The sequence below is a fragment of the Corvus kubaryi genome, unplaced genomic scaffold (genome assembly GCF_017639235.1).
Source record: "Corvus kubaryi isolate FWS band 111438036 unplaced genomic scaffold, C.kubaryi_AGA036_p1.0 37394, whole genome shotgun sequence".
NCBI classification, from domain to species: Eukaryota; Metazoa; Chordata; class Aves; order Passeriformes; family Corvidae; genus Corvus; species Corvus kubaryi.
In genome coordinates, this window is record NW_024581133.1 from 15,352,315 (window position 1) to 15,372,170 (window position 19,856).

General features: G+C 39.5%; 1 protein-coding gene and 2 long non-coding RNA genes across 3 annotated transcripts in view; 1 reads left to right on the top strand and 2 right to left on the bottom strand.

The window, feature by feature from the left end:
* The window catches only part of KLF13 (Kruppel like factor 13), a 34,193-nt gene extending 18,160 nt beyond the window's left edge, over positions 1 to 16,033 (top strand). The window contains exon 2 of the mRNA XM_042038960.1: positions 10,494 to 16,033. Coding sequence (XP_041894894.1) covers positions 10,494 to 10,786 — 293 coding nt within the window. The 3' untranslated portion in view covers positions 10,787 to 16,033. The remainder of the gene's footprint in view (positions 1 to 10,493) is intronic.
* Positions 10,296 to 11,090, bottom strand: LOC121669681. The gene is made up of 2 exons (XR_006017846.1): positions 11,005 to 11,090; positions 10,296 to 10,524 (listed from the first exon to the last, which is right to left on the bottom strand). It is a non-coding gene; the product is annotated as an uncharacterized LOC121669681 (long non-coding RNA).
* LOC121669680 lies at positions 11,974 to 18,022 on the bottom strand. Its single transcript, XR_006017845.1, has 3 exons — positions 17,812 to 18,022; positions 17,013 to 17,105; positions 11,974 to 12,059 (listed from the first exon to the last, which is right to left on the bottom strand). It is a non-coding gene; the product is annotated as an uncharacterized LOC121669680 (long non-coding RNA).
* Positions 18,023 to 19,856: the final 1,834 nt, after the last annotated feature.

The window sequence follows — 19,856 nt, forward strand, 5'->3', positions numbered from 1 at the left end:
ATACTTCAGTGTGTTTTGTAAATAAGGTAGCTTCCTCTCCCCAGAATTCATCACTTCATCATTTCAGTATAACACAATTTAATTATCTGGCGTTTAAGTGCAAAGTCAAAGGGTCAGCTATTGATCTCCATTCTTGGAACAAGCCACAGGAGAGAGAAAATCAAGTGGAAGTTGCTGGTCTTTTAAATTAGTGGATTTCAACTGTTTCACTGAGCACTGGTTTAGGATTTAATGCCTCAGAGAAAAGGAGACCCAGTAAGAGTTTTAGGCTTAGTGAACAGAAATTACATGCAGCAGTTGCAGGTACTTAACTTTGACAGAAAGCCCAACATTTAGTTTACATTATTTAAGAACATAAACTCGCTGTCACTGAGGGCATTGCCTTTCATTTTTTAAGTTAGGCTTGTCATTGGTATTCAGTAAAAGAGCTTTATTTACTCATATATTCCAGCAAGAAGGTAAAAAACCGCTGCTTTTATAATTGGATGTGGCCAAAGTCCATATAAACAAAAGCATTGCACTTAATGGAAGCATGATCGATAAGATTTATTCCTGTGGGGCAGACAGGGTCCATCCCAGTCTGCACACTCACCTAGATATGGAAGTTGTCCCTGCTAGGTGGGTATGTTTCTAGCCTCACGGGTATCCTAATGACTCAGATGTCTCTCTTTTCATAGATGAGAGGTCTCCATTTTGGTCATGTGTTAAAATTTTTGAGAAAAAGAGTGAAATAGTGAACTTCAGGCTTCAGAAATAAAACAGAATCCGGAAACAGCATTAGGTAACAATGATAAATCCATAGAACTATAAGGAGATTAATACCTTATTTTTGGAATTGCATGCATTGTAAACACCATCTCATACAATTGTGTATATTACCATTTTTCTGGATGATGGATTCATACCTTTGTAGGAGATGGCTAGAGTTTTGATTGCTCACAGCTTTACAGGCTAAGAGGTATTGCTCTACTGATAGTGCATTTAAAGTGTCCATGCTATCAGTGCAGTCACATAGCAAACCTACAGCAAATATTACAGAAAAGAGTCAAGAGAAATACTACTTACGTAGACTTTGACAAGGCCTCCTAGAAGATATAGCAGTAATGCAGTTGCTGCCACAAAGTTTTTTCTAGACATGAAAAGAAAACTACCTGCCTTGTGAGGTGTGGGGAGCATCCTTCATGCTCATTATACTTCTGTGAGGAGAAAACACATATGTGCATCTCCTCCTTACCTAACGTGTCTAACCTGAATACCCAGAGTATCAATGAGCAAATTTATGTCTGAGAGGACCTGCTGTTACTGCATTTGTATATGATCAACCCTAACTCCCCTTGAAGCACCTTACTAAGAATTTGAAGCTGTTTTGCTAAATTTCAATGCTTTAGATACCAACAAGAATATTGATTCTTTCCTTTTTTGTTGTGGCTCCTAGCAGTTTTGTGGTGGGAAGCTGGGGAGGGGAGCAAAACCAAAGATGCTCTCATCACCCTTTACTAAATGAACTCCCATCATTTTGCTAGTAATTGCAGGTAGTTTGTGACTCTTGGTTAATAGAGTGATGAGGAATCCCTAAGCCATAAGAGTGTTTTAGACATTACGTGTCCCTGTTCCCTCACTCCCCCTTTCTCAGCCTTCACTTTCAGAGTTGCCTTTCTGCTGGCTTTTCTGTTCCACTGGATTCTTCTGATGCATCGAGTCATCAGATACACACATTTGTACCTAAGTGATGAGTGGACGACCAGGTTAATTAATTATTCAGAAAGTTATGGAAGTGCCTTTGGTCCCATGCGTTATTCAGCTAATTCAGCTTCTTTGCTGAAGTAGCTTTAAATACTCCAGTTACTTCTAGAGAGAATGATTTCAAAGATTTGTGTCTGTATATCTAGGCCCCATAATAAAAGGAAGGAATCTTGAATGCTAAACTCACCTTAGTGATTTTGTCTCTGGTTGTGTTTCAAAAGAAAAACTCTTTAACATATTTAACACACCCACACATCTACCCACTGACCACAGCTGTGTTTTGGTGTAGTCTGTATAATTGACTTCAGAGCTTCACAAACCTCTTGCCTAGTGTAGCTGATTTTTGTAGTTTCAAAGGAGAAAGGAACACACAGGACAGGGAGGAGCTGTGTAAGGAGGAGTTAAAGCATGAACTCTTCTGAAACCGGGAAGTGACAAACTGCACAGGGGAAAGCCCAATATTGGCTTTGACAAGCATTATGTATCCTAGTACCAAGGGTGCAGTAAAACAAGTAGCTTCTCAGTGCTCAAGTCTACAGATGTGGAAATCCTGAAGGGATTTTAATAGCTTTTTTATCATCTTCAACTGATGGGAAAGAATTTTATTACTCAGTTGCCCAGCAGGATTACCTGTGTTTTGGAGTACTCTCTAGCAGAGAGGAGCAGCAGTGTGAACATAGCTAGAGAGAAGAAAATCAAACAAAATTAACTATGTATCTATGGAATTATAACCTAACTATACCAGAGCAGAGAAGATCATAAAAATACCCGTTTAGAAAATATGCGTGGTCTTTCTAGCATGGGCTTCAGGTTGGTTGTTTCTTTGCCATGGCAGTGCATAGTATGTTAGTGCATCTTTGTGCTCTTTGAAGGGACAACTCAAAACAGACACAATGTTTTTTGAAGGGCTGCATCACTTTACCACCAGTTTGCAAAATGACTCCAGAGGACAAAAGTACAAGGAAGTGAAAGCAGCTTAGCATAACTCCGGAAAATGTTTCTTGTACTTAATGTGCTGTAGGGAATCACCCAAGGGTCTTTGGTCATACTGCAATGCCACAAAGCATATTCTCAGTCACATTTTCCGCATAGATCTAAAATCTATTTCAAGATTTCTTTATGAAGTGGAGGATAGACTTGGTTGTCTTTGGAATTCCCTTGTGCTTATAAACACAGGGAGTTCAGTGGAAGTTGAAATCACAAATGAAATTGTTCCCTTTGAAGATCAGATCTCCAGTTAGTCACTTAATAAAAATGTCAGGCATTTAATCGTCATGGATAAAAAGCTGCCAATAAATGTTAATGAAGAATATTAAAAATTTTGCATTTCTTTGCTAGCAGTAAGTATAGAAACTCCATTTTTTGGTGAACAGTTTTTCACTGACAAGTAGTCAGAAGATTGTTTAGACTGATTTATTTCAGAAAAATTGTGTTAGTGTGTTTAATTTACTCATTTCAGATTAACATCTTCATTGTCTTGAAAACTGTCCCCAAAGCTAAAGAAATTTAAATAGTGTTACAACCAACCATATCAAAAGAAGTAAAACATTTTTGTCAACTAAAATTAAAATTATTATGGGTTTCTTTGTTTGCTGAATTCTTCTGCAATTCAATGGGGTTTTTTAAGTTTTCAGTTGAGCAGGAAAAAAGGTATCCACATAGTTCTAGCCTTTCTTTCCCTTTTCCATTCAAAACCTTAGCAAAGGATATAGCAATATTTCTTTTTATTAAATTCATGGCCATTTCATTTTAAAGCCAATTTGCTGTAAGATTTATTTTCCAGATCCTGGAACATAACTTCTAGCTACTTACTGGTTGTTTGAGTGAAATGGTCTAGAACTATGTTTCAGCTGGGAGTGGAACACAGAGCTTAATTTACTGAACACACAGTGGTGTGCAGCAGAGATGAAGCAGGAACTAAACAGGAGTCAATCAGGAGTTAAAATGGCAGGCAGAAAATGACTTGGTAGAGCTAGCAGGTTCAAATTTCAGATTCTTAATTCACTGTGCAAAAATGCAGGATAAAAAACATTTAAAAAATGCTAAGCTATGGATATCAGAGCAGTTCAACTTGGGCAACCCTGTTTTAAAAGAGATTCAGTAAAGCCTAAAACAATCTAACATATGGAGCGCGTACTTTAGACAATAGAAAGATTATGTGGTGGAGGGTCCTGGGGGAAAAAAAAAAGATGGAATAGGCTTGAACGATTCTGCTTTGACAAAAATACAGTTAAGTAGTTAAAATTATTATAAATGGAGTTTTAAGACATTATTGAACAGGTTTGAAATAAAAGCCCAGAATATAACTGATCGAATGCAAGCTGTTAAAAAAAAAAAATTGCTTCCATTTTGGGGAAAGTAAGTGTTAATATATTTAAGAGGACCAGATATCTGCATGGAACATACCAAATGAACTATTTTGGTTCTCAGACAGACCTGTCTGTGGTTAAGGCTAGGGAAGGAATTTTTCACTACTTATATTTCTCTGGCATTGTAGCTGTTATCATTATAGTATCTGACCGTGTGTGCTCGTCATTTGCTATTTGAGTTGTTCTAGTTACTGTGGTTGTAACAGATAAATCCCAGAGTGTAATCTGTGCTCCCAGATGGAGTAATACAAACACTTCCACAGCAAACAGTAACACACACTGACTTCATATGTAAACTTGCCACTTGGAAATTCCCCTTGCAAGAAACATTCATACATGTCTAAATAACTCAATGAAAATGTTAAGGTACAGAAAATAAACCAAGGATTTCAATAATGGATGCTATGGTAGCTGTCGCAGCTCCTACTCAGTAGTAGTTTCCTATGCACACAGGAAACATAAGATCCAGTAATTTATGAATATAATGACTGGATTTGTTAAGGTCAAAATAAAGATACGCACACTTTAAAGTGAATGAACTTTGTTAGATGCCTGGGTTTGTGCCTGCTGGAATTCTGAGAACTCCAGTTCCCAAAAAAAGTCACATGACAAATAATGGAATTAGCAGGAATTTGCATGCTTCTGTCTGCAGGTCCTAGTGCAACCTAGCTGCTGTTGCTGTGTGTCCTAGGGGCATGGGGGACTGTTATGTGCCAGTGTCCAGTAACATGGGAGCTCTAACTGGAGCTTTTCTTGGATTTGGACATTCATATCACACTCCCACACTGGGTTTCCAGTGTCTAGCAACAGTCTAATTTCACCCTGTAACTTTTCTTTTCACTGAGAACATTACTAAAACATCCTCATTTCCTGGAACTAGTGAAACTTAATATTGCTGAATTTGCTACGTCTGTTAGATGTGGGTGAAGGTGGCCGAGATACTCCAAAGCTGTTGGACAGACACAAAAGCAGATGCAAAAAACCCGATCGCATTTGGCTTATTTGGTTATGAAATATCACCCCCAAAATCATTAATTTAAAATAAAGTGGTTTTGTTTTATAGGAATTTGAAATTGTGAGGCTTTGGAATTTTTTTATCCCTTTTATCCCATTTGCCTAACATCAAGGTATTATTCTCTCTTGCACTGAGATTATGGATTTGTTATTTGACCATGCAAAAGGGCTTTTTTATAAACAAGAGAATATCAGAAATCAAAATATTCATAAATACATATCAGTACTATTGAGGGATGACCTCTCCTCTCCTCTTTTTTTTTTTTTAAGTAACAGCCCAGTCTCAAGAACATAGTCTGCTTGGCTGAATGTTTTTCCCAGGACAAGCATTTCCTCTCCTGGAGGAAGGCCTCTTCAGTCACATCTCTATTTAACTGTCTGCCCCTCATCCTCCCCACCCAGCCTGCTGATGTGTGTTTCCAAGTATACTCTTAATTATGTATATGAAAATGTAGAAATGTAAGAATAGCACATGGTGGCATGTTCAGGCTTCTGTCTGTTTTTATAACAACATTCAATCCTGTTCTGAGAAGCAGCAAAACAGATTAAAGATCACACAAAATTGTTTCTGATTTTCTGTTTCTGGTTTTGCAGGCACTTGTGGAATTCCCAGGATACAAATTTCTTTGTTACTGCATGGTCTTGAGATTTGCTTGAAGATGCTAACATAATGTGAAGAGCTATTACATGAGTTAAATTGAAAAAAATAGCCCCCAGTATGTGGTTTGACTTGATAATACTCTAATCTGTAGGTCACTGGATGTGACACTTCAAATTGTTCACATACAATTGCCTAATCTTTGCATTTTAAGTTGGAAAATGGTTAGGTTCACAGTTGTCTTAAACTGTCTGGGCATTTCAGTCATTAGTAGGTTATTTTTAAAATATGCTTAGGCCTACACAGTACTTGCTATCTTTTTTTAATTGATATTCAGATGCTGGATGTCAGACAGATAAATTGGTGAAGCAGGAAGCAGATTATTCCAGGGTATGTACAGGAATCTCACTGTATAGGAAAAGAGTCCTATGTGCACTAAAAAGATTGTGCAAATCAAGCTCAGTAGACCTCCTATCTGGTACCACCATCTCTGTAGTTTCTGTTTCCCAAAACTACATACAGTTGCCTCACTATATAATGATTGACAAATACAGAGTAATACAAAGGACCCTTATGTAATATCATAAGAACAGGCTGGCTCTAGTTGCTTCTGAACCCTTTCCAGCAAGAGAGGATAGAGGTGCATTTTTTAAATGCTGTTTCTATGGCCCAGGCAGCTCTGAGTTTCCTTTGGCAGGCTGCTCTGCCAGACAATATGAGCAGCAAGGCCTGTGCCCCTGAAAGGAATTCAGAACTTGGTGCACCTGCAGAGCTCACGTACTTTCACTTGGTGAGCACTGCAAGTTTCTTAATGTGGCTTTACACTATCTGCTTTTTGACAGGGTGGAGTTCAGGAAAAAGCCAAAAATGTTCTTGATTGTATGATTTTCAGTTGAGATCAGCTGAATCTAATTCTCAAATGTAATGTTTTTCCATCAGTTTGTGTAACTCTAACACAAGTTATGTGATGTCATGTGCCTTGGCAAAGGAGCTAGAAAGGTTACCATTTAGGAGGATTTAGAACATGGATATCCAAACCTATTTAAAATTGTGAAAAAATAATTAAAGTATTCCTTATCTTTTAAAGGCATCTCTCGCCTGCCTCTCCAAAGATAAAGAATATGGAGTTGCTTTTTCATGAATTTATTTTCAAGCATCTTTATCTTTTGGAGACTTAGGACTCTTTGAGACATGTTAGTAAGGCTCATAATGCACAAAGATACTGCTGCTACCAAGGCACAGCATTAAGACTCTCAGTATACACATTCACATGCTTGATGTGTTTCCTGCCATATCTAACATACTTGAAAACACTTCTACAATTATCTGTAAGATCACATTCTGCACTCAGTGTATAAAGGTAAAATTCTGACTTCAGCATTGCCTAAAACGGGCTAAAAGAATCCTTATTGTGTTGTTTTACAGCCATTTTAACAGTGAAAGCTCTCTGTTGAGAGCAACATGTCCATGGGTTACTGCTTATGCAGGACTGTTGTACTGTGGCTGCATGTTCCCTAATGAGATTAGGCAATCAATTCATATAATCTCTCATTCTGTTGATTGCTTTACTGCTGGTAAAAGGACATTTATATAACTTACCTGCACAGAAAACCACATCCCTTTTGTTTGAGAGATGAGAATGATGACAGACTGTGAATTTCCATGTGTGGTTTTGGAGCAGCAGCTGGGTCTTGCCTTAATTAATACCCTGCAGCAACTTTGTTCCAGACTGTGTACTAATTTTTTATGAACAATAATGACTCTTATGTCTTCACACAAGGCATCCAGCATTTCCTCACAATACAGTTTCTCTTTGAGGAGGAATTGCTAAACCTCAACAAAGCTGGGAAGTACTCTAGAGAGCTATTACCACTACTAGAGAGTGATGCCAGCTGTCAGTGGAAAATCACTTGGCCAAGAAACTTAAAGACAAGTACCAAGAAGATGCAAAAGACGAGAGAGGACTGAGGGGGAAAATAGTCCCTAGGAAGGAGAAGGACAGGGATGGTAGAAATATAGTGGAAGAAGTACCACATTTTTTGGCTCAGCACCCAAATCCTCACCACCATCATTAACATCAAATCAGACAGGTGGGTGGGAACCTGAATGTTCTCATCCAGATCTGATGTGCAGTGAGGAGAAGGGCAGATAAGTTGTGCAATCCCTTCATCACCTGCTAGTGCTGGATAACACTGATGTTACACAATCCTGCTTCAGAACCACCTCTCTTGTTAGGAACTGGAATGTTGTGCCTACTGCTGGCTGCCAAATGATAGAACCATGGACAGGAGCAGCTGCTGCCATTAAACGAATCAGCACAAAAGGTACCATTTTGTCTGTGCTTCATGGTAGTGTCAACAACAGAAGCAAAACATTGCATGAAAACTTTGGCCTTCCTTGTCTGAAAGCACTCGTTTCATGGGACAGTTCTTCAAGTGGAGTACATTTGCTGATACCATTTGTAGTGAAAATAAACACAGATAAATTAACTCAGGCAATAGAAACATCCAAAGGCCACTATCTTACTAAAAACTGATGCCATAGCTCAGGGATGAGGAGCTCTGATTCTGCAGGCCAGATGTACCCCTCAGACAATGTCTTACTGCCCTTCTTCCCAAGGGTACCAAAGTCCTCTTAGATGTACGTCTGTAGTATGACCAAAACATAGGGAGAAGACCAGTGAATGTGGTCACCCAACAGGGGTGTCACACCACAGGCATGTCCCACCACAGGCAGGAACATATCTAAGAGCACATGCCTGGATACATGACAAACAGCCAAAACACATTTGTTTCCCATTTCTAGCAGCAGATGGAGAGTTCAGTCCCTGACAGTTTACAGGCAGGGTAAGACTAAGGAGGACATTGAATGGATTTTCATGGGTTATTTTAAGCAACAGACAGTATCCTTTAAATCCAGTTGGTTGTGGTTTTATTCTTAAATTCATTTGTGGAACCCTGAATGTTTTAGGCTTTAGGTCAGGGGAAGCCACCTGAAAGCAGTTCTGTTCATCTTTGCTGCCTTTTGCCAGTCCCTAGGAGGGGGTGATCATGGTTCTCCATACTACAATCTCTGTGTGCGCTGCACAGATACAACCAGTGCACTATCCATTGTGGTTGTAGGTGTAGTGAAATCCACCAAATGTGCTTGCGAACAATTGATTCTAATGAGCCTTGGTCTTTTCTCCTAAATAATCAAGGAAACATCAGGGACACTTGCTTTCTCCAGATTCTTGAACAAAATCCTATTTAAAAAAGACTTGCTTGTCTGTTCATTGAAACACATGAACAGAGAGAAAAGGAACCTATACAACTATTTTTCTGAGCAGGAGCTTCCTAAGCAGATTCTGAAGATAAATGTTATTGCCAAATCTGTGAATTTAAAGCAGATTGGTGGCTGCTGAGATTGAAGACTTGCTGGGGTCAATTTTGCTCTCAGACAGTTTTAATTAAGGTGCATCGAATTTCTCCAGGAGGCTAACTTCTTTCTGCATTTCCTATTTAGTGTACTGTGGAGAGAACTTTCATTTCTTATTTTGGCCCTGAATTTATATAGCTCTCTGGGCCTCTTGAACAGGCTATTCAGAATTAGAAACATTAGGATTAGTGCAAGTAGGAAGTTATTAAAATTACAACTTTAAAAAAAAAGCTAAGTCTATGTATTCACAAAAGAGTAAGATGTTCTCAATTAATAAAAATCAGAGAATATGTGATGTTCAGACTCAGTGACAGTAAGAACCAAACCAATATGCAGAAGTAGTAGACAGCAAATTTCATGATTTAACGTTTTCATTTTTATCAAATGGAGAAACCAAGGATGGGAGCAGATAATATGAGGTGCCCAAGCTATGCAGCACGTCAGTGATGAAGCTGGGAATATATTCCAGATACCCATCTACCCAACAAGGCTACTTCTGTCTGCAGCCTGTGCACAGCTTCCCAGGCTGCACATCTACCACAGTGCCCAAGTGCAGACCTCCAGCACAGCCCTAGGACAGCACCAGACGTCTGTCCCATGTCTGAGATCTGTTCAGAACTGCACCAGGTCACCAGATCACTGTTTCTGTGAGCTCACTGCTCATGGCTCCAAGCTTAAGTGTCACAGCTCATGGGGTTTATGTTAGCTATTCAAAAAAGGCTGGTACCTTCAAGGTGACACCTGTCCCCAGCTGGAATACAGCGCTCCCTGCCTCACTTCAGAATGAGACCTAAGGCAGTGAACAAGAGAAACTGTAGTAGTTCGTAGCAAGTGCAGTAAACACAGGCTCAGCTGTGGAGAATACAAGGTGAGAACCTCACATCCAGTGCCTCAAAATTGCTGGTTTGCATTTTTACCGTAACTTTTTAAATAGCTGAAGAGGAAGACTTCATCACACCTTCTGAACTTCAGCACTGAGTCAGACACATAGGGAGAGCTTGGAGGAATAAGTGAATACACTATAAAACTCAGTACAGATATTATTAAGTCACAAAGTTCAACAGACCACAAGAAATAAAAGATGTGATATCCATGAAAGGATCAGGAGCCCAGCATCCCTGAAGACCCAGTTATCAAATAAGATACATGACTAGTTTGACTGACAATATTTTTTAATGGAATACTACAGCAGCCTCCTCTCTGGCAGAGGGTAACACACCTTCTCCATCCAGTTAGTGCCAAGTGGCATCCACCTGGCTTCCAACCTTTTAGTTCTATCTTCTGCACACAAAAGAATAGCCCATGGAAGACGCTGCTCTCCCTTCTAACCGTGCCGTGTTTGCTCCCTGCAGGTGAGCGGCCTTTCGAATGCAACTGGCAGGGCTGTAATAAGAAGTTTGCTCGCTCGGATGAGCTGGCCCGGCACTACCGCACTCACACCGGAGAGAAGAAGTTCAGCTGCCCCCTGTGTGAGAAACGCTTCATGCGCAGCGACCACCTGACCAAGCACGCCCGGCGCCACGCCAACTTCCACCCCAGCATGCTCAAGAGGAGGAGCGGCAGCAGCTCCCGGACAGGCTCTGTCAGTGACTACAGCCGCTCGGACGCCTCGAGCCCCACGATCAGCCCCGCCAGCTCCCCATAGACTACCTGCACTGGATGTCAGCACTTTGCCTCTAATGCCTAACGTGGAGTTTTGTTTGTGTTGCACACATTTAAAAACTCTGTTGCTTCCCCTCCTTCAGTTCCCACCCTCTTTTTTAAAAATCAGTAAATAGGTGCCTCCCACTGCAATTTTTAGTCAGATTTTCTTTACCCAACCACACAAGTGGCTATTCTAACCTCATGGACAGACAGACTTACATGTTACACTTAGTGACTCCTGCTGTCTCCATATTTCATATATTTTGCAAACATTTTTGGATCCTCTTCATTATTCTTTTTAAGAAAATGAAAAAAATCTAAAAAAAAAAGGAAAAAAATCCGCTTAATTCACCTCAGGTGTCGAAGTAGTTTCTAAAACCGGATTGCACAATATGAGCATACATACACTTAAAAATCAACTGTGTTGGATTTGTGTCCCACTTCTCCTTTCTCAGGGATGGATATTTATGTTACACAATAATTACAATGAAGACACACCCTAACCACAGCCTTAGTCTGTAAATATAATTGCACTCAGAAGCTTTTTGTTAGGTTCTTTCACACACTGGGGAAAAAAATAAAAAGCAAGCAAACAATACAGAAACCGACCCAATACTGGAATGTAGTACTGGACTCTTCCATTGTTTATTTTCCTCATTATACACCTATGTTGGGGAGTGTCCAAACAGGAGTCTTGTCTTTCTTCAAGCTGCCCTGTGCTTACGGTAGCAAGCTGTCTTCTCACTTCATGCTGAAGATGCTCCAAAACCAACTTCCTACTGCAAAAATCTCTGTGAGGTTGATAAACTTGTTTGTTGGTTTGTTTCACGCTAGATAATATTCTGAGAAAAAATTTTCTACAAGATGCCTTAAATAAGTAACCTAAATCGCAAAGAAACAAATTTACACTGGGTAACATTTTATTGCAAGGTGGCCTGGAATCTTGGAGACATTATGTTGTCGCTCTCTCCAAGTTGTTAAGTTGTCTGCACTGCCTGTTCAGTATGGGACCAACAGAATATTCAGATCAAACCACACTGACTTGAACAATTTCTTTTATATCTTCCTCCTTTGTTTTCTTCTTGGTTTTTTTTAATGAACTATGGAAATAGCATTACTGAACCAATGCCCACCAAAACTGTTATCAAGGTACTTACCTGCTGAAGAGTTGTATCTTAGAAAGAAAAATTGGCTAAGACATAGTTTCTGTATTCTGTTGCATCAGAATTGTGGTTGTGGATAAAAGGAAGTGAAAATCATAAGGTATCTTCTGACTGGAAAAATAAAATATGCATTTTTAAGTTCAAAATAAAATTACATTATAGCTCAGCACTACTTCAAGTTTCTCAAAAATACACATACCAGCATAAAGCAAGGTGCTCTTATTTCTGAATAACTGCTTAATAACAGAAAGGGAATATTGGCTAGTTTTCAGTAACTTTCAAATATTTAACACTAGATAGAGCACAAAGAGGTAGATTTTTATGTTTTATATGGTAGAAAATATAGTAAAAAACCAGGAGCATTGTGATGTACTGAAAACCTCACTGGCAGCAAATACACTTTCCTTGATTTGTATGGGACTGATGGTGCATATTATAAATTCAGGTCCTTTTGATTCTGGAATTTTGGGATGTTTGCTGTTTTTACTGTAGGGTATAAATGCAGTTAAGTGTAGCATGTGAAAAGAAACTCTCTGCGCCAGACCTGTCATTTGATATTAAGTGAATGCCTCCAGATTCCCAGTGAACCTGTATCTTACTTGCTGCTTTGCATTGATCCAATTTTGCAAGGTTTTATTGTACTGTATGTTAACTGTGAGAAGCTAATATAGATTTCCAAGTAGTTTCATAGGTACTTACTTCTATAATATACATTTTCCTAATACTACACATTATATTAGTTGTATAGAGAAATACTCTTAAGTATTTATACAACTATACAACTGTAAATCTAAACAAGTGCAGATGTTTCAGTATTTTTTTCCTGTTCATTTGCTTCAGATTTCACCTCTGTTAATTTCCCCCTATGAATTGAAAGTTGTGCGAGGCACAATTCTACTGTTTCATTTCACAGAAAATAAAAGAACATTGTAAGGGTTTTTTGCAAGATGACAAATAGAGTAAATGTGATGAGTTGCCCAACCTCTGTAGTTAGGGGAAAACCAGATCTGTTGGCCTCACCAGATATCCTCTTCTCTTTTTTTTTTTTTTTTTTAAAATCTCATCTACTGAGATACACAATTTTAACAACTTGATAGAATTCAGGTGACAGGAATTCACATTCCAATCATTCCTGTGACTGCTAAAAGTGCTCTTGTGCTGTAGTTAGTAGAGAGGCATTTCAGATATCTAGCTCAAGGAATTCTACAGGTCAGCTGTGTCTTGTGGACATACTTCAAAACAAGTCAAACGCTTTTCTCATTGTCATTATACCTTAAGAGACATATATGGAGGAAAGGGGGAACAACCAAAATCAAAAGGAACACTAAGTATTGGCAAACATTTTAGGCTACATGTTCCAAATTCATTTTGTTGTAAAACCACCTTTTCCAACAAGAGCATCATTTAATCTTCAGGAAAGGAGGAACCACTCCAGTCCATTTACTTAGGACTTAACAATTAAGCATGAATCAGTTTATACATTACAAACAAGTTGTTTTACTAGCCTGGAGAAGGAGTATTTGCACCAAGTTTTATTAGTACTGTGATTATAGGATATAAAGGTTATGGGACAACGTATTCTGAGGGACACAGAACTATGTAATCTTTAGTTCAAACAGTGAACTAACATTTTACTTGTATTCTTCATAGATATTACTAGTAATTCTCCAAGTTTAAGCAGGAAAAAATAAATTGGTTCAAAGTCAAATTTCCAGTTCAGTCAGTTCATTTAATGAGAACACCATGGGACTGTATATAGCCAACATAATGACACTTTCAGGAAATTCTCTGAAATTGGTCATTAAAACTTTTTTGTTTCTACATCTTAGCTGTAAATACCTCAGCATGTATTAGGCTGACAGTCAAGTTACTGTGTTTTAAAATCCCAGCTAGAGTTTCAAATATCTCCATTAAAAGTTTAATACATTATAGGTTTAGGATAAAATTATAGACTCCAAACCACTAGTATTTTCCAAAACTGAATGTGAGCAAGAACTTCTCTTAATATTTTCATATGAAAAAAGAGTGTTTGGGGTTTTCTGGCATCTGCTAGAAATGTCTAATGATCAGCGAGGTCATTAGACTCCATTCTCATGATGGTTCCTCCTGAGTTTTGCAGATATAAGAAGTCAGAACAGCTCAAATTATGTTTTGAAATCTGTGTGCTTATCCAAACTAACCTCAGATTTTTACCCTTCTGTTGTTTCACCCAGCAGTGTAATCTAAAACAGCCTCCTGGCACAGCAACAAACATGTCACACTCAGGAAATACTGCTCTGGCAAGGTGCAGGTTTCTCCATCTGGAGGAGTGTGCATCTCTCCTGCCTCCTTCTATCCCCATGCAATCTGTTGAGGTGTTCTTACAAAATATAACCATGATTTTTTTTTTTTTTTTCATTTCAGACTATAGCAACAGCTTTATTATTATTAAGAAGGCCCTGAAAGTTTGTTTTTCTCCAGCCATGATTCCTACTTCCTCTCTAAGTGTTGAGCTGAACTGCCTTGCTATAGGAAATAGGTGCAAGTGAAAATCATCACCTTGCTACCACTGCTCAGCTGAAACTAAAAATGCTCTTAGAAACTTATACACCCCTTCCATTAACCTCATCCTGTGCAAAGGCCTAATGGCAACATGAATTCAGTTTTCATCCTGCTTGTTAGAAAGCAGTCGTAAATTCCTGGCAGCTAGATTTTGTGAGAATTTTTTGTATCTGCAAATTAATTGTTCCTTGCTTTTATAATACATGCATAGTATCTGTTTACATAACTGCAAAGGTATATATTTATGACAAGTCATCAGAAGCCTCTGTTCGGTGGTAACACCTAATTCCTGTATGTATCCCACCCTCTTTACTGCATTAACCCTTGCCATAAGTTGTAGCTACGAGAGCCTCTCTATACCTTTAAACCTCATTACCCTGTGCCCAGACGTTCAGCACTCTCCTTGTCTCATGCAGCCAGGCATTAAAGGCTGTGTGAGGAGCATACCAGTTTCACAACTGCTCTTCTCCACTGCTTTGAGTTACATAATTTTACTTTATGAAGTGCAGTGTTGTTTTTGCCTTTTCATTGCCATTAGATTTACTAGTTCATCAGGTCATGCCTACAAACTAACTTTCAGGTGCTCTTTTACTCTATCACACCATCTGTTTGTGCATTGGGTGCTAACATCTAGTCTATGTCAGTGAATGGTATGATGAACATCTGTGTTTGTAACTCTCGGGGATATGAGCTATAGCCTTAGGCAGAAGAAAATATCCAAATTATACCTGTTTATCCCATAAGCCAGAATATAAAATGCAAAAGCCCATCCATTGGTATAGGTTTTTATAAATATATATACTTATATATATGGATTTATATAAGCATATGCACATATATATATAAAAATACATATATATGTGTATATTGTATAGTGTATGTGTGTATACATAAATACACAGCAGTGTGTCTGTACTACACGCTGAATAATGAAGGGATGTCTACAGAGCAAAAATAGGTATCCATTTCATTATAACTAGTGCTGGACCTGAACCAAATTCCTAGATCCAAATGCCATTGCATTTGGAACTTTAGAACCTGTTGGAGATTTGTGGTTGAGTTTCATCTCTGGTTACAGGTGCATTTACTTGTGTATATTGTCCATTTGGGGGACATGTGTGTGCATGCACATGTGCTTTTCCAGCACTGAGTGGGGGACAAAGGACATGTGTGCCAGGGAGTGTGCATGTGTTCACAGCTAAACTTCCAGCTTTGGTGAACTGTAAAGCTGCCAGCGTCATCCTCACTTGTACAGGTTTATCAGCAGCACATGAAAGCTTCCGTGACTCACTTTTCAACTCTTTAAATCACTACATTGAAGTATTACAGTTGTACAGTTATATGTTCATCTATTCTTGCTCTGCTGTAACTTTTTATGTATTTTGCATTGCATAGATTATATATTGTGATAATGTCCTATGCAACAACTATAAAAGGAAAAAATGGAAAAAGGAAGAAAATTAAGAACTGTAAAATATTGTCTTAACTTGTATGCATGGTTAGTGAGGTTTACATTTTCCAAAATAAAACTTATAACTATGAAATATTGGTTTTCTCTTAATTTCCTTCTCTATTTATCACCTAAAAAGCATCAATTGTTAATATTTCTGCTGTTCATTTGAGACTTGATATCTTGTTTGGTGTCTTTATTTAAATTTCACCCAGCGCTATTGTTTAAAATTGTATTTCTTTTAATCATTGAGAGAGAGTTTTTGTGATGTTCGTTTTGTATTCTTCCATGCTTTGTCTGGTATTTTGTAGTTACATAGTGAAATTCCTTTCTCAAAGGTTGTATATATTGCATTTTTCTTTACAAGATGGTTATGGGATTAATACGTGTGACTTAAAGTTCAGAGAGTCAGCTGTCCTTTCTTTCAAAGCCCAGTTCTTTGCGAATTTCTGGTGTCAACTCTGCAGGTGGCAATACCATGTCAAAACAGTAGCAATGTAATCTCACAGCATCCTGAAATGTTCTGTCCTAATTTTAAAGATGAGAAAATTGAAACACAAATTTGAGCCACTTCTCAAAACATAAGGCATTGGCAGATGTGAAGGAATGAATCTGAAGTTTCTTGAAAATACAGGTTACACAATACTTTTAGGCACTGTTTGTTATAATAGCCTCTAAAGAGTAGCATTCTGGAAGTCTTCCTACAATGAAACATCCACCTTGTGTTTGCTAACAGAAGAGCAGTCAAATATTGTTTTCTAAACTTGCTAGAAGGATGAAAAGGGAAGCAATTCTTTCCAAAGGAATATCCCTTTTCAGTTTAAGTACGGAGTTGCTGCCTTGATACAGTAATGTAACATGCCTTCCCACCCAGGCACCCACACTCTGAAATGTGTATGTTAACACATTCTCTCCTGCTTCTCCTCTCCAGTTCCTAAATGCAAAGGTTTCTGTCTTGCCTGTGACTCAGCATTTGTCATGAAACGTTCATAGACTTGGCAGTAGTCCAGTAATTCAGAAGAGAAGGAAGAATAATGCTAGAATTAGGGTGGGATTTTCGTATTTCCATTTACCTGTGTATCATTTCTGCTTCAAAGTAATCCACCTTAAGATTCATTGCGCTGGCTTTTCAAGGAACCACACCCATGGCATGCTTTGCTAGCTGACTGCAAGAGATTAAAGCAACATAAATATAAATACACAGTCAATAGAAAGAAATAGAAAAGTGAGAGAAGATGAAGACTGAAATAGAAATGAGGTGAGGACAATCAGACAAGTGTTTGTAGCAGCTGACTAGAAAGGCTTGTACAGCACCAGAATGCACATGGGGCTTCCTACAGAATTTCAGAGCAAGCAAGCAAGGCAGCACCTCCCAAGATGAGCAGAAACTGCAGCATGTTTTCCAAGAGCAGCAGAGGAGGGACCTAAGTCAAGCAATAGTTGAAGCAGGCAAGCACATGTTTTTAGCCAGCTACAGTGCATTGCTGGCACAGCTAAGAGGATAAAGAGAAAGGGAGGAATTATAATAGATACCTCAATGCATGCAGCAGAAAAGGGATGCAGTCTGGATGCCCAGATATGTGAGCAGCAAGGGGGGAAGAGAGAAGCATGACTGAACATAGGCTTTGGGGCAGATTTGTGCTTTGGGCAACTTGGAGAACAAGATTATGTTAAACAAGTCGTCAAAGAAACAAGAGAAGAAAAGAGACACGAGGAAACCTGAGGGGAGTTATAGGCAAGAGCAGGCCCCAAAGGTCTGCTAACAAAACCAAACCATGGAGCTTAGTAATAGCTCCACCTCACTAAGAGAAAACAGCCCAAGTATAATTGCTACTTCATCATAATTGTAAATAAAGGATCAGCCTGTCCTACCTGGTTGGCACTGGCAGGAGTTAGATTTAATATTTGGTTCCCACTTGGCTGAAACAAATATTCAATCAAAAAAGAGGGGTTGGCACCAGGGGCTGCTGGACTAAGGGAGGCTCCAGGATCCTCTTGCTGCCAGGTTTCTAATGAGCTGATATTTCTTCTGCATCACTGGATGATTGTGCCTGGCTGAGCACAGCACAGCAGGTCTGGGCCTGCAGCACTAGGACTTACATGGAATAATCCAAAGGGTCCCAAAGGTTCGTAGTGCCCAGGCTGGCTTGTTCAGAGCTAACCCAAGTATTGTCCCCAAGGCATACCAGGTAGGAGTGGGACATCTCCCAGAGGGAACGTGTGGTATGCCAAGTTGGGGGATATGAGGACACCATTGAGAAAAAAGGCCCAGCTGAAGGACAAGAGAGATGGTGCTGGTTAGAGACTTTCATGTATGTGGCAGCATGAAAAGGAAGATGAGATGAGACCATGTGAGGAACAGATGAGAGGTGCAATAAATGAGAAAGGTAAGTTAAAGAGGGGGAAGATAAGTATAGAAAAATAAGGAAGGAGTATACGGTAGGGAAGTTTGACGTAATTTTCTAGAGACAAAAGTAAAGGCCTAAGGTGCAAAATCCAAACAGGGTTCTAGAGGAAGGAGTAAGGTACCTCATGTGGTAGCAATTCCAGCAAACAGAAGGTGAGGCATGTCAGTGTGTGATAAACAGAGCTGTGTGTCTTTAAGAGACTAATGTTTGTGTTTTCCCATGCTCTCTTGTTGTGCAAATAACTTTCTGAATCACTTCTCTGATCCTGGAGACAAATTGAACAGACACAAAACATAACAAAACACAATAGCAACGGGAAGAGAGAAATTCCTCCCTCCCCCTTCCACCACACACACATTTTATGTCTGTGATCTGAATGCACTCAAAGCCTCAGAGCGGAAGAGAAGGAAGGCGGAGACTGACAGTGTTGTTCGGTACACACTCTTTGAATCAAGCTTACCTTCTCCACCACTGCATGAACAGTTAAAACATGAAAGCCACACTTCCCTAGTCTGTTACTTTTAAATGTTATCCAGGCTCTTTAGTCAAAAGTCTTAGCTTCCAGATTTTCCGCAGACAGTGAGCTGCAGGAATTTGCTAGCTTTTTTTAAACTTCAAAGCCTTGCACTTCAAAGACCCTACATTTTTTTTTTCCTCAAGCCTCATGCCCCACCCTTTGCAAAAAAAAAGTCAGTTTGGGACTCTGGAAATGCCACACTTGGAAGCTCAAATACGTCTAAGAATCAACATCACAGCTACAATCTGCCCAGAGGGGAGTAATGAGATGGGCACACCCACAAGTGGCTGGCCCCAAACCCAGGCTGTATCAAGACTTCCTACACCAGAACACGGAATCACCACTCCTCAGAGCCGAGTTTGAGAACCAACTCAAACACTTCGAAATTATCCATGAAGTTGCAAGGCCTTGCAGGTTTGGTTTAACTTCCAAGCTTTTTGTTGACTTTGGAAGTTGTAAAACAAATCCCAAGCTTTCCCCGTCTGGGGTTGCTGTACAAGCTGTGTTTGCAGCCTGCTGGGAGGAACACGATGACTTGACAGGAAGAAGAAAGAAGAAAGTTTTGTGCTGGAATGCCAGTGCCTCCTCTGCTGCCAGCTCACAGGGCCAGCCAAGGGAGAGATACCCATGCTCCCAGGCACAGAAGCTTGGCAGATCCTTCAAAAGAAATGATCTAGTGCACTTTCCTCCCTGCATGAGAGGAGTTGCTCTCAGGAGCTGAGGGTTTGAAAGCAGCCACGCACTCCCCAGCTTTTGCAACCTTCCCAAAAGACTGGGTAAGGGATTGTTTCCCCTTAACGTGCCCTCGAAGGCAGCTGTACTGATTAACTGAGTGAGCAAACAAGAGGCAGGCCTGGAAACAGGAACCTGGTGCAGGGTGGGTCTGCACAAACAACAAGACTGGGTGAATAAATCAGGTCTGGCTGTTGGCTTCCCTGCAAGAAACCTTCCATTAAGGCTCTGGATATTTTTGGACCCCACCTGTCTATTTT